Source organism: Porites lutea, chromosome 1 (assembly GCF_958299795.1).
Source record: "Porites lutea chromosome 1, jaPorLute2.1, whole genome shotgun sequence".
Taxonomy (NCBI): Eukaryota; Metazoa; Cnidaria; class Anthozoa; order Scleractinia; family Poritidae; genus Porites; species Porites lutea.
Window position 1 is genome coordinate 9,311,130 of NC_133201.1, and position 15,447 is coordinate 9,326,576.

Below are 15,447 nucleotides of genomic sequence, written 5' to 3' on the forward strand. Positions count from 1 at the left end.
TTATTGTCTCCATTAACATCTCTGTCGCTTTAGAAATGCTCATTTTTGTCTTACTTTCAATTAATCAACGACTTTTCCGCTTTTATAGTTGGAATTTAAGCTTTCTATGTGTGCGTGTTTCCCACGAACATTACAAATTATCAAATTGCAGCGGTTTGCGCGCCAAAATCACAATACATGAATAGCTTGCAGAGACCCTTCTCTAATTTTTCATTTTTTTTTTTTTTGCAACTTTTGACTAAAGCCAGTTGGGAAATATCCATTAACACTAGCTAATAGAAAAAGCGCCTTAAAATAAGGAGATATTTGGCAAGTCAAGTTAAGCAGGGTGCACCAAAAGCAGCGTTCGTTCTCGGCGTTAATTCTGCACATTCGATTCTTTCGATATCACACGATCGCGAGTTCGTAATGCACATCGGTACACATATCATGTTCATTCACTGCTTAAAAGCTTAAGGTTTTCTAGATTTACGTATATCCAAGCTTTAGCTATGTTATTTTGACGTGTATTGCACAGTTAATTTCTGTTGACATAAGCGAACGACAAATCTAAATTTTGGGCAACACAAGCGTTAATCGTCGCTTCCAACGACAAACAAAAGCTTTATGTTCGGGCGGGCGACTTGACTGGTTATCAGCTGTAAAATTTGTCTAATTTATATAAATATTTACTTTAGAAGACTACTCGAACTTACCTCGCAAATGGAACGATCCCGAAAGATTGTTGGATGAAACAACCGAGCGAGAATAGGAAGACAGTACAAAATACGCGCAGATCGATGAAGAAGCGCGCGAAAAATGATTCTTCCCGAAACAACAGGCGCGGTAACTAAGCGCACAACCCTGGGTTTATACGTGGCCATGGGGGCCCGGCCATTGGTATACATAGGTATACAGGGTATACATGGGTATACAGGGTATACAGGGGTATACATGGTATACAGGGTATACATGGGTATACAGGGTATACATGGGTATACAGGGTATACAGGGGTATACATGGTATACAGGGTATACATGGGTATACAGGGTATACATGGGTATACAGGGTATACAGGGGTATACATGGTATACAGGGAGAAAAACAGTCTATTACTATTACATGAAGGATATATCTATTTGGCGTAAGCGTAACATGAAAGAATAACCCAACCCTGCCAAAACGCGAGAGGACTGAGCACTACAAAAGTTCAGACAACACGTTCGAAGGCTTGTGTTTTTCACCTTGTGAAAATGGACGAGGAAAAGCTTGATATAGGCCTGATTCAGCGATTTAGATCGGGTATTTCTGTCGATAAGAAAAGTAAGAAAAAGGTTCTTGCAATATTCAAGTATTTAACGGGGAAAGAGAGCCCTATAGAAGCTGTGGAGCTCACGGTTCGTCGAGACCAAAACCTCCGAGAAGCACAGCTGAAAATCATGTACGAGATGGTCAAACTCGTAGAAGATCCGCCGACGTTGGTAAGAAACGAATGCTTTTTCCTCTCTTAGTTTTACTATTATCCCTTGTTTGTGAAAATTCTCTTCGTTCCTATGTACCAAAATCGGTCCCGGTCGATTAGAATGAGGGCAAAACTGGGTTTATTGACTTGAGCAGGACCGGACGTTGTCGTTTTCTAGTTTCAGTCTTTTGATATCAGATTGGAATGCGAAACATATCAGAATGTTAGCGATATCAAATTCTTTTGACGAGAGTTGTTTAACTGACGAAGGTTGAGGGAGATCAGAGAAATATGTGATCATGAAAAAATTTAAAATATTTGTCGGGAAGTCTGTTGCTTTTTTTTCGAATTAATGCGAAATTTAAGCTTCCCAGGCTCTCTTAAAGCTTATTGGAAAATCGTTTGAGTTAGGGTTAGTTTCATTTTGTTACCTTTATTAGTGGTTCTGCACAACTGACAAAATGTTGATGAAATGAACAGATTATGAGAAACTGAAGCTTTACTGCATTCATTTAAATATTGCACAACATTGAAGAAAAGTCACACTTTAATAATTCAACACATGTATTTAAAGAATAAGCTTATTGTTGATGCATTGCTCTGGTGTGATTGATTTCCGTTTTCTTTGTCACATCTGTTGTATTTTCCCTTTTTTATCACCTTAATTCATACATGTATACAGCTACTACTAGCACAAAGAAAAGATCTAAAGTAAAAAGCCCAAAAACAAAAATTTGAAACCCAAAACAAGCAATGTTCACAACTGTTCGTTATAATTATTGTAGGCAGTGCACTTTATGTTTACTGCAGCAGTATAAATGGAACACAGTCAACATACAATTGCCGGGATTAATCATCAAGGTGCTATAAAGATCCAAATTTAATCGTATGACCATTCTTGACTTTTTCATCAATAATTTCTTTAAAAAACTGTCCATTATCGAGATGTTATTTTGGCAAGGACTGTCCACCAGGACGAAAATAGTGTCCATAGTAGAATTAGGTTGCCTGTATTGGATGCTTGACTTTATTACATGTATTTTTAAATCATTCACAGTATTTTCTGACTTATGATTGAACTTGGTCTTTTTTTTTTATAATAACAACTGAAGTCACTGTTGTTACCATTTTCCTTATTACATGTACTTTCAATTTAAGTTGTTATTTTTATTTACACAGAAAACTGGAAGTATTGAGAAGCAGAACATGTTCAGTGTCTTTTTAAGTACTGAACTTCTGAATTTTGTGGTCAGGCTTTTATGGATTCGTATTCCCAATGAGAGCTTAGGAACCAATGATCAGCCATGGCATGCCAGTCATTTTAATAGTTTAATGGTTCTTAAACACATCCTTACATTGCCTCAATACACCAGAATAAATTGCCGACATCTCATGGAAATCAACACAGTTGAAGCTCTTCTGGACTTCTGTGATGCCGATTTTGATCTCTTGGGACTCTATCCAGCAGTTTGTGCATTAAAAACTTTAACCTGTCTGGAACGTGAAGCCTGTGACAGAATCGTGTTGTTAAGTGGAATATCAAAAATTGGAAAAATTGTGTTAAAAGATAATTGTCAAAAAATGATTGTCAAGGCTTATAAAAGTGGAATAACAAGTAGTAGACCTTATATAAAAAGAGTTTTGGAGGACCGTAGAGATCAGTGCTTGGATAATTTCAAACGGGCTGAACTACCATCGACAGCTGATTTGCCACTGAACATTTTACGTTCTTGGAGTTACAAAATACAGATGAATGCAGCTGTTGTCCTTTTAAGGGTAAGCTTAAAGAAGTTTTTTTAGCATTTAGGAAAGATTATTCTCTGTTTTCATTGTCGTACCATCAAAAGTAATAATGCAAACCATTTAATACAGAAAGCGCAGCATATGGCAAATAGAAGAAGATGAATACAAAAACCCTCACCAAGAATCAGATCTGTGTGATATTTCATCTGCGAAATGTTTGGGAAATATTTTACCCAAATATATACACTGTGAGGCTTTGTATGGAGACACCATGTTGGTGTCCCTTTGAGGGCGCAAATATGGCCGCCCAAAAACAAATAATAAATAAACCAACTACCGGTATGTGACAGACAAGCCACACGTATGACTTCATAGACGTTAAAGGCCATGCAACATGCAAGCTGAGAGAAACCTCTGTTCACGGGGTAAAGACTTCTTTCTAGTGTACCGTCCTTACAGTCTGATGGCCTCTGATGCACTAGTTTTAATAAATCTCCTCCCTTGATGAACCTAAGATTCTTTATTAATGGTATTGTTTAATATAATATTAAATGTAATATTTACAAAGGTAATTTGTTTGTAGATTGCAGAGCAAAATGATCGATACAGAAAACTTATTTTAAAAGATAAAGTGGCATCAAAGGTTAGTTACAGCTGTGCATGGATTGTATTAGTCTCATGATGTTGTAGATGATATAATCGCAAGCTATAGCAACGAGGACAGCGACAGCAACGAAAACGGCAAAAATGCAATAGGTTTAATTTATGATGTAGGCAAACCCACAACTTTGCAGGTACATCACACTTACAAGTATTATTTTGTACATTAATTTCTTTGCTGTTTTTAATTTCAAGGACTTTAATGACGTGAAAATTTCTTATTGCATGATTTATGGAGAACGTAAACAAGCAACGACAGATTTTTCTTTCAGCTTCTAAACTTAAGTGTGGTCCCCAAGAAATCAACTCCAGGGAAATTTGTCTACACTATTTTGACATTTTCAGGGAATTTGAAAAAACGTGACTAAGTGTGGAGAAACACAAATTCATTTTAAAAGTGAAGGTTTTGCTGCCGTCACCCATCGTCAATGCTAAATCTCCTTATATAATATTAATAATAAATACAGGTGTGGCAGCTTGTTTGTTATTCTAGGTTCAACTTCCTCTGTGCAATGATGTATAACTTAGAAAGACTTAGTTCTTGAACATAATTATGATCCAATAGGTCACTTGCACTAAGAGGTCACGTGACCAATGCTTCCTTTAATCAATGAGTTGGAATCTTGCTGGTGCCAAAAATTGACAGAGCACATAAAAATTATCTTACACCCAAAGGTTGAGAGGAAACACATTTAAGGGAGACATTATTTTTATGGCACTTTGATTTTTCAACAAAGTAGTACATGTATGATTTGTATTGGCCACCATGTTGGAGCGCATACTCTTGCCCTCCAACATGGCCGCCAAAACTACTTATTCCTTGTACATTTATCTTTTTAAACGTTTGATAGTTATGCTCAGATGTGCTGTAAATGTTACCACATCATCTTATCAACATTTTCCTTGAAGTTTAAGTGCAAAATTTGTGTTCAGAAAGAGGTAATTCATAATTTTGAAAATCACATTATTTTTGGTCACGTGACCAGCTACAAATTTACTCATTTTAGCAAAAGGATGCAGGTTTGAGAAACCAAATCACTATTATTTTGTTTAAACCCACTAATCGTTTTTCAAAGGCAAAATCATATAACTTTAATTTTCATAAAAATAATGTCACATGACCTCTCAGTGCAAATGGCCTATTGGAGAAAAAAAAGCATTGAAATCTAAGTTGAAAACGTTTCTTTTTAAAAAGGTATATGACATTTAGTTTCATCATATTTGTCTTTGTTTTCTCTCCTTTTTAAGATGTGTATGCTATAAATTTCCCAATATGTACAGTAGGGTTATATGTAAGCTTGTGATTAATGATATTCTTATGTCCTTTTTTACATTGTAAAGCGCTTAGAGCAGCAATGTATAAGCGCTATGTAAATTCCATTATTATTATTATTATTATTATTATTATTATTATTATTATTATTATTATTATTATTATTATTATTATTATTATTATTATTATTATTATTATTATTATTATTGTTATTTAAAGCTGTAATGGCACCATGATTCACATGGACTTTCCTTCTCTTGCACTGGTTCAATTTATTTACATTTAATTTAAATAACTTGTTGACACCTTTCCTCTCTTTGATACCAGGCTGTGATCACATGGATTAAAACTCCCTCAATAGCAGCAAGTGACTGTACCATGATCGCGATGTGTTTGAAGGTGGCAGGCATGATATCTCAGAGCGAAGAACTTACCTGGCAACTGATTGATTCCTATGGCATCATTGAATTTTTGGAAGATGGAGGTAACTTAATCAGTTCCGCATATCTGCACTTGGATGTCTTGGAGAAATAATAATATTATTAAAGATAAAGCCAAGGACAAATAAATGTACAGTGCCTGCCAGATTCCTCTTAAAGATTGATTGTCTTTCATTTGCTTATGAAACAAGTAAAGAGTTTTTACTCAAGATCATGACTTGTGGCTGCATTCCACATGAAAACTTGTTCTAAACATCGTGCCCTGATGCTGTAATTTTGGTTCTTTTTACTTTTTAAAATTCATAGTGCTGATACCTGACAATGCACCCATAAATGCATTTTTGGAGCTGATAGAACAAATGTCCACTCACAGTGGTCGATGCAGAAACAAAATTTTGGAAAATGAGGTACAGTATTACATTTTTCTTGAGGATAAGTTATTTTAGTCAGGTTTACTCACTGTTGTTGATTGTTATTTTTTTAGGAAATTCTTCAGTCATTAGGAAGATACATGTTTTCCTATAACAAAGAGGTACTATCAACTTAATTCTGTACAACTACAGTTACAATTACAGGGCTGTGCTCTAGCAGAGCCCGGTGGCTCCTGGTGCCTAAGTTTTGCTCTTGGGTGACTAGAAAATCTTACTTTCCTCATACAAATCATATGCTGGGCACCCTAGATTTTATAGTCTCAGAGCTCTGAGCTCCCTTCAATTTTCCTTAGAGCACAGCCTTGAATTAAACTACAAATTTTATCAGTAACAACCATGATTTTACCACAATGGTTGTAAAATAAAAGAAAATATTATCATCACAGTTGCAAATTACCGGTAAGCAAAAAAAGTTCTGAAAGTAACCACCCTCTTTTATACTCTTGGATTTAGCACCCTTCTTCTATCGCTACTTTCGGGGAGGAGGGGTCGTTACTTTCTAGGGGTTGTTAACCTGTACTTTCAGATGACTAAAACATGGGCACTTCAAAAAATAAAATGGCCAAAAATGTGCAAAATTTTTGAAAAAAGGTAATGTATATCTTGTACATTGAGAGTTATGAATAGGAATGTCAAGTAATCATTATTAATAAACCTCGGATCAGTGTGGCATTTGTTCAGAATATCTATTATATCCGTTATTTTTGGAGAAAGGGAAATTAGTTTAGAGGTGTCTACTTTCAGAGGGTAGTTGTTCTTGGGGGGACTGCTACTCTCGTGATTTGCTAACACCTGTGACATTTTATCGCTACTATCGGAGGATTGCTACTTTCGAGGGGCTGTGCTTTTTGAAACTTTACAGCATAATGACATGGTATTAATTTGTGACTAACTACAGTGTAGTAACTTTTGCCATCCCTCCCGGCTTAGATTCAAGGTCCTACATTACGTGCTTTGGCAAACCTGTCAGAGTCTGATGAAATGGCAAAGAATTTAATAAAATGTGGAGTTACTCCCAAGAATATCACTTTGGTTACCATATTTTATCAGGTAAGAAGGTGGTTCAATCAGTTTTAAGTTTTTGCTTGATATCTTCAAGGTGCCTTACATTACAAAGATAAGTAAAATTAAGCATAGTAACATAATAATAATGATAATGACGACTTCAGATAATGATGATGATGATGATAACGATTTGACAATGACGGCGATAAAAAGTAATAATATTGTATTCTCTTTATCTGTTGTGGAGGTCTATTCATATTTCTTATTTCTTTTAGCATCCTGCCATAGGCCAAGTTCAGCGAATTCAAAAAACACTGAAAAGAACATGTCATAAGTAAGTACATATTTTGTCGTATTACGAATGAAAGTTGCCTTCTATAAAGCAGCAACTTGCAACTCTCCAGAGAAAGGCTGCCAGTAAACATTGGACTATACAATTGTACTAATGTGGTAGTGTTCTTTTTTTTTCCTATTTTTAAGAGCCGGGGGCTGGAGATTTTCCCCGGCTACTTTTATTGGAAAATAGAAGAAAAATAGAACCAAAAGAAATTCCTAGCAATTCGATTCCTCACCTACTTGAAATCTTAGTGACAACCCTGAGAAGAACACAGTGAAGGGGATATATTTTGTTAACTATGAGTTTGGTGAATTTCTGTGGAGATTTAACTTAGTCTGCAATGCATGCTGTTTTTGCACAAAATGAGAATCTTGTGTGATTCTTATGGGGTTTCCAATTCCCTCCATTTGTATTGACAATGACATTTTCTTCTTCCATTTTGCAGGCTGTGGACCCAGGAAGAAATAGCCTTCGGTAAAGAACGCTTTGATTTCTTCTCCCGAGTGGATGAAGAAAGTGCTCGAGTTTTGAAGGACGTCGGCAACAAGCAATTCAAGTCCAACTCGTTTGAGGAGGCGATAAGACGGTACACAGAAGCTTTGAACTGCTGCCCGCAAGGAACGGAGGCAAGCAAGGCTGGAAAAGATGGAAGATGGTAAAAATACTTTTTTTCCTTTTTTTTCTTCATTTCCTCAAAATAATGGCCAGTCAACAAACAATGTCCAGACAAACTTTCGGTTTGCCGGTCATTTTGACTGGGCATGTTCAAGTTGTTATTGAGTTATTTTTAACATTTTGACCAGTCAGAAGAGAGACGTGATCAAGTCAAAGGTTCTTTAGCCGGTCAACACAACCGACAACAGTCCCAAATTTATTTTGATCTCTTGATTGAGAATGCATTATTAGAAAATGATATACCCCTGACATTAAGTTGCATGCGTTCCTTAACTGTGTGTTAGTAATGTCCCTTTAACAACATTCCTGTTAATTAGAAGAGTTTTTGTTGGAAGGCGTGCTGTTCATCTTATGATTTTTACATTTTGCGCTGTAGTTTACAGGGGCACCCAACGTCAATTTTTGGAAAATATCTGTTCGGAAGACGATATGAGATCTAGAATTTTCGGAACATTTGTTGTAAAATTTCTTGCTTGACACCCTCTCCTAGGATTTTCGAACATCTAAAAAATGGTATAATTGCCCATTTTTAACGCATTCTTACCCGAAAAAGATCACCTAGAATTTTCGGGAGCCTTTTTTTCACTAGACTTACAGCTAGGAAATCCGAACAGATGAAAAATTTTTAGGGGATAAAAATATGCCTATACCTACCGTTTAAATACTAAAATACGCTTAACAGTGCCATGTTTAAGTGGTTTTGAACTATATTCTCGTTGGGTGCCCCTGAGTTTACTGTAACCATAATGAAGAAATATAATTAGTAATAATTGAATTCAAATTGAAATATGAGCAAAAAAATAACTTTACAATGTATGTGACTGTCAATGTACTGTTATTCAGCACGAAAGTACTAATTGAGGAGATGTTATGTGGTCATCTCAGACACCCGAAGGTCTAGCCGTTTGCTGAGCAAAGGATATACCTTCATTCCTCAGATATTTTTTTGAAGACCCTGAGTATTGGTCCGGCCCTATTTATATCTATTTTGAAATCGCTGGTGATCCCTGCAATCTAATTGGCTTTCAGCAGTGTGATTTATTCAGGAACCACATTATTTTTTGCTCTAAGGGCCTGTTTACATGAAGGTGGGGGACCCCAGATAGGTGAGGTAAAATGCAGCAGGTCACCCCACCTACCATGTAAACATTATCAAAATAAAATGAGAGATTATCATAACAGGCAGGTTACCCAACGTGAGCGGGTTACCTCACCTACCTGGGTTCCTCCACCTACGTGTCAACAGGCCGTAAATCACATCTGTTTCAAATTGCGTCAGTCATGTTCTAAATCGCATCATTTTTGTTTTGAATTGCACCATTTTTGCTTTATATCGCATCATTCCTGTTTTGAATACAAAGTGAGATGTAGAAGCCTTTAAGTTTCCAATTTTTTCAACAAACCAGCTACTTGATCAATAAAATATTGGTACTGACTAGATTGTGCGATTTCAAAATGGCTGTAAGAAAGTGTTAATTATTGAACTTTGTGTCGTGCAAGTTTAGTCTGAAATCATATTTGTGATTTCACTGCACGCTTGTCCGATTTTGAAATCAGGCCACACTCAAATTGAATTTCAGGCCTTATACTACTACATGACAAAATTTCTGCAATTCGATTGGCTTAGAGCAGTGGTATTTCAGCTTATTTGAGGTACCTACATGTGAAAATTACAAACCTTTTACGGGTAGTAGTAAATTTATAAACAAATAATAGCATGATTTAAATGTATGTGATATTTGGCATAAATATCACTGGTGATATTTCAAAATTGTCTCAGATTTCACTCGCCTTGTATAACAATTTCAAAATATCACTTGTCGTGTTTATGCCTAATATCACTTATAATCATGCCATTACCTATACAAATTGCCTTCCACTCAGTTCAATTACCATTATTCACTTGATTCTCTGTTGTAATTCCATAAGGATGATACTGCCAGCAGTATTGTACAGCAACCGCGCTCAGTGTCATTTGAACAAATCAGACTGGCAAAGTGCCCTGAATGACTGCAATGAAGCCATGGCCAGGTGTCTTGAAGGTCAGTTACACTATTTATTTTTACAAGGTTTTGACAATGTGTCTGTGGTGCCCTTTCTTTTGTGATGAATTGGTAATAATTATCCTCATTACCAAATGCAGGGGCACCCAATGACCGAATGTTTCCAAAGTACAGTTTTTCTATATTCCGAGATTTTCAGGAAACCTTTTTTTCAACAATAATAGCAATATCGTGGTAACAAAATGTGGAAAACACAATCTCCGAAAACTGTAGGTAGAAAAGGTTGTCCATAAATTTTTAGTCTTTGTCGAGCTTCAGAAATTTCTAGGCAAGATTTGCTTTTTAGAACAATAGATCGTTTTCACTGTCACGCAACAAAAAAATAAATTGGAAACCGTCCAGTGGAAGAAGCGAAGAAAATGAAATGTTATAGAAGACTAATTTTTAAACAATTTGTCCAAGTCTCAGGTCTTTGTGGCCCACAGTTTCAGAGTTATTTGCCGAAACGTTTCACGCACCTTTGTAGAGCTTTGTATGGAGACGCCATATTGGTGCACAGTTTTGGTGCACCAATATGGCCGCCGAAAATCAACAAAAACATGTGGAGTTCACTTTTTCTATAAAAGCTCCTTCTTTTCACTCGAGAACTAGTATACGTGCGCATAAAAATATCTTCTAATACTTGGAATGGTTATACTGCTGAAAATCAAGAGGAGATACTTTTTTTCAACGAGACAGCATTCCTATTTTGGTGTCACGCACTATGAAAACTCGGAAGTTCAAATTGGTGTATTTTTTACCGGGGACCAGCCGAAGGCTGGCACCGGTCTTAAAATGCAGACGGTCCGTTTTTTCAACGTTACATTGTTAGGGATATATCGCTGACTGAGATATATCGCTGGCTCATTGAAATCTTATCCGCCATTTTGAAAAGAACGAGGCATGGAGGACAGTCAGACAGTCAAGAGAAAGATTATAGCTTTTTGAGGAACGACACGTTCCCCAACCTTTACGATGCACTAGTTTATGAACGAAAATTTAAGAGTGAATATTTGGAGAGACAAATTTACGAGCGATCACTTAAGAGTGAACCTTCCATCGTGAAACTTATCGCGAAATTGAGTGAACCTTCCATCGTGAAATTTATCGAGAATCAAAGCGAACACTTATCAAAATTTGTCTTCAAAAAGATTTCAGTGATTGACATACCGAAGTCTTCAAAGCTCCATCGCTATGTTAATAAGGTGAGAAAACTTTATCATGCACGATATAAATGTAATAACAAACGCGATCCACAGATAATTAACTTAAATAAAATGGCTATACCCAAGAAAGCTTATTTGTTGTCTTTCTTTAGCAGGCATTATCACAGGATAATGAAACTAAAATGTAAAGCACGTTGATATTTATCATTGTTTTCTTGCAATTGTGTGAGTCATATGACCAATTATGTGAATTTCAAACTAAGTAAAGATGTTGAGAAGAATCCAGGACCTACTCAATACAACACTGATCATCATGAAGTAATAATTAGACCTTCTATGCAAAATCACAGCTCAACAATGCAGTTGAACTCTCCTATTTCCTCTGAGAATTTGATGCAGTCAAGATTAGGTGCACTTTGTTTACAATCAGTAGATGTTGGCCGTGCAGGTGATTGTTTCTTTAGATCTGTATCACATCAATTATATGACAATAGCAACCATCATATGCATATACGTACTGCTGGGGTTCAATTTATGAGAGACAATCCAGAGAGATTTATTGAGAGCAATACCGAAAATTCATGGCTAAGATATCTGAATAATATGTGTATTCAAGGTACATGGGCTGATGCACTTATCATTCAAGCAGTTGCAGATATACTACTGTTTACCCAGTTCAGGAAAGAAATACTTCCTCTACAATTATTATAGGTCATATTGATGAATGCTACCATGTATCAACCACTGCCTTACAATCAAGTGCCTCCATTCAATGTGCAATGAATTAACAAATGATACTCAGTCATCAATAAATAAGCATTTTATTATGTCTATATATAACACTGGATGACATTTTTTACAGTGCAAGACAACAATCCATTACCACAAAGATCTATTTCAAAAATGTCTTATGTCTGTTATCATTTCAAATTCACAGTGTTTTCGCAAAAAATAGATAAATGTGATTAATAAATATCAATGATAAACCTGATGATAACGTACTTGAGAAAATGTGAAATTGTGATAATTCTGTAACAAACTTCTTTGCAAACTTTGTCATTACCATTCAACCCAAAACTGTCAGTGATTTTTGCTTTTTCACTCAAACTTAAAAACAAATGAAAACCTTATACAGATCACACTTATTGACATCACAGTGTTACTAAAAACACCACTATAACACAGACCGTTAGCTGTAATAACACTGAACAAACTTCCAACAACATCCTCCTTTCTCATGCATTTTGTTGCTTTTCTTCTGCATGAGTTAATTCAGACTAAGTATTAGCCTCCACAGAGGAGGGGGGAGGGGTGCGAGAGGTAAACTATATCTATGCAATCCCGTGTCCCACTGGGCCCCGGTAAGTTCCACGTAGTTGGTTCTAGTTAAATGAAACATGCTACAGGAATGAAAACTTGTACAAAGATTTAATTTTTGTTTATCTTCAACCTAGTGTAAATAAGAATTCTTAAAATCTCCCTATTTTGACTTTACAATTTGATGACGTCACTGTGAAAGCCATCTATTGTTTTACGGGGAAAAAAGTCGTTGGGTGCACACCAGTCGGGTTGAGTGCTTCATTGTGTCTCATTGTCTCGCATGTTCAGGGGACTGTTATCTCGCATGCGTTTTTTGTTAACATGTGTAGACCAGCTAGGGAAACATTCCAGCCTTTCTGTCGTAATTGGACAAACTCACCCAATCGCGGCTGCGGGTGTGCCCGAATTAGACAGATGTACATCAATGTTTATTTAGTAAAAATGGTCTCTTTCCTTTCGGTGATGTTTGCTAATCCCTCAGTATTTGCTCCATTTCCTAAAGCAGTCTCAGCAGTCCTGAAACTGGTCACCAGGGCCCAGATGTTCGAACGCCGATTAGCACTAATCCAGGGTTAAATTTTAACCCGGGTTTCTTTTTCTTTTTATCAAAAGCAAGCTCTTGGGTAATTTTCCATATTCGTTTTAAAGTATCCAATCATCAAATTGTAGGCAAGCAGAATTAAACTGAATTTGTTTTTAAGCTCTCATATTCGAGTTCGAATTTGGCACTAACCCTGGGTTATCTTAACTCAGCTTCGAACAACCCGGCCCAGACTGGCAACTTGAATTCTTCGTCAAACTGCCTTTCACACTTACTGTGCCTTTAGGAATATCTATACAGGAATTTGTATACACAGTAGGGAAAGAGTTGCTAGTAAACTTACGTTTTTTATTCATTCTTACGTTAGAAAACGAGGAAGCTGAAAAAATACTATTAAAAACCATGTTCCGTCGATCCAAGGCCTTTATGGAGCTCGGACACCACCAGCGAGCGTTGAATGACATCTCATTTTGCCTCAGAACCCAAGTTAACAATACTGGAAATGCAAATAATGTGCTGTCTATTTTTTGGGAGGTAAGGAACAATCCTGACCTTTAAACTCATTCTCATACACACCCATTTCCAAAAACAGAGCAAAATACAACTTTGCAGAACTTAGTCACGTGCGTGAATACCACCTAGCAACGGCTTAGTGGAAAGCAAGCCATCCAAGTGTTCATTTAGATCGAAAAGGTTTGAGTGCGACCGGGCGAAGGCTTTTTAGGCCAGTCGTTTGGGTTAATTTTTAACAAAATAATTTAACTCGGCTCGGAATGCTTCACTTGGTGGCACTCAGAGCTTTGTGGTCAGAGTCAACGCTTAGAGGCTTGTAATCCAGTGAGCTGTTAAACAAAGCCTGCAAAGGGCCTTTTGGGCCAGTTTCAAAAACTGAGGAGTGTAAAACAAAAGAAATCACATTGACATTCACGGATAAATATCGGCATTATTCAGCCTAATAAATTAATTGCAGGCAACCACAGGAGCCCGCAATCGTAATCTTCAGGTTGCTGTTACGAACGCATTGCACGTATGTAACCAGCGTTCGTTTCGACGTCCACTCGGAATGAATGGAATGCCGAGAGTAGAACGCAATCTGATTACGCACGGTTTGGCCTTCTATCACTCGTAATCTGATCGCGCGTGTTTTGACCTTCTATGACGTGAAACTTAAGGCGGGAAGCAAAACACAGCGTTGGACCAAGAGCGTTTTGACCGTTGATCAATCTCGCCCACACTCCATTTCTTTTGGTTATTACCTGTTCAATAGTTATTTCAATAAGTTAATCAGGGTTCTCAAAACCTATGTCCGATTGTCTGGGGCTGGTAGAAATTTAGTTCGGACGTGTAACCCCTTTGACATGACTTGTCCGTAGGAAAAGCACTTTTTTAATTAGGAAAAATTAAGTAACAGTTGAAAATTGTCTTCAAATTATAGTAGAAATTTAAAATTCATCTTAAAAGTTATAAAGGCAAACCTCATACTTGACAAAAAAAAAGTTATATTCCTTTTAACTTTGCCATTCCACGGTCATTTCATTTGTTTTTACGAGCTCAGTTTAGGTTTAAGTCAAAAACAATTTACAAGGGTAATAATGTGATTAAAAACATTAAATATCCGATTGCTTTTTGAGTTTCGAGCTAAATTTTTTGGATAAGAACTCTTTGGTTTTGGACAACCAAATTTAATATCCTGATAGTGCTTGTCCGAAGGACAAGTGGATACGAAAATGTTTCTCTGACTGTGTTAATTATGTCATGTTTTTTATTGTAGGTTTTGGGGAAATACCGTAAAGCGTATGGTCCTGAGCCAATCCGTCGCTGTGGCAACTGTATCGGCGGAGATGGAGACAAATTGAAAAGATGTGCCAACTGTGAGGAAGTATACTGTAGCAAAGAATGTCAAGTTCTGGCTTGGGAAAAGGGCCATAAAAACCTCTGCAACAAGTAAAAAAATACTAAAACATCAATATAAAAAATACTTATATACTTAAAATTAGGAAAAGTATATAAAACCTTTTGAAACATTTAGAGAACTTATACAAGTGTGGATAGTATGCACAAAGCATTGTTGCCACTCTGATGTATACGTTGATGTATACAACGTTATCTAGTGTATCAATTAACTCAGACAAATGAGTTAACAAAAAGGCGACAAAATTAGCTGAGACACTTCGCCCGAAAGGGGCTTTTTGACGTTTTACCGATTTGAAAAGGGCATAATAAAGCTTTTCTTTCCCCATCCCCTCCATGCAATGTTGTGCCGCTGTTCGAGCTACCTGTAAAAAACAACAACCACCCCAACTTTGAGTGGAGGGGAGGGGTGTAGTTTCTTTTGTTCTCTGAAGTTACCCTATTTGAGTACAATGTCTCAA

At 36.6% G+C, this 15,447-nt stretch overlaps 1 protein-coding gene across 2 annotated transcripts; it reads left to right on the plus strand.

Annotated features, from left to right (window-relative positions):
- The first annotated feature begins 1,181 nt into the window (after positions 1-1,181).
- Positions 1,182-15,222, plus strand: LOC140944410 (uncharacterized). 2 transcript variants are annotated; one of them, XM_073393557.1, is made up of 12 exons: positions 1,182-1,461; positions 2,622-3,218; positions 3,769-3,828; positions 5,446-5,602; positions 5,865-5,965; positions 6,043-6,090; positions 6,920-7,039; positions 7,270-7,328; positions 7,777-7,986; positions 9,936-10,048; positions 13,443-13,609; positions 14,847-15,220. In XM_073393557.1, the coding sequence occupies exons 1-12, from the start codon at positions 1,234-1,236 to the stop codon at positions 15,021-15,023; spliced, it is 2,037 nt and encodes a 678-aa protein (XP_073249658.1). In that variant the 5' UTR covers positions 1,182-1,233; the 3' UTR covers positions 15,024-15,220. The 2 variants fall into 2 exon arrangements, with proteins under 2 accessions (XP_073249658.1, XP_073249665.1); XM_073393564.1 differs by having other exon boundaries at positions 1,336-1,461; positions 2,696-3,218; positions 14,847-15,222.
- Positions 15,223-15,447: the final 225 nt, after the last annotated feature.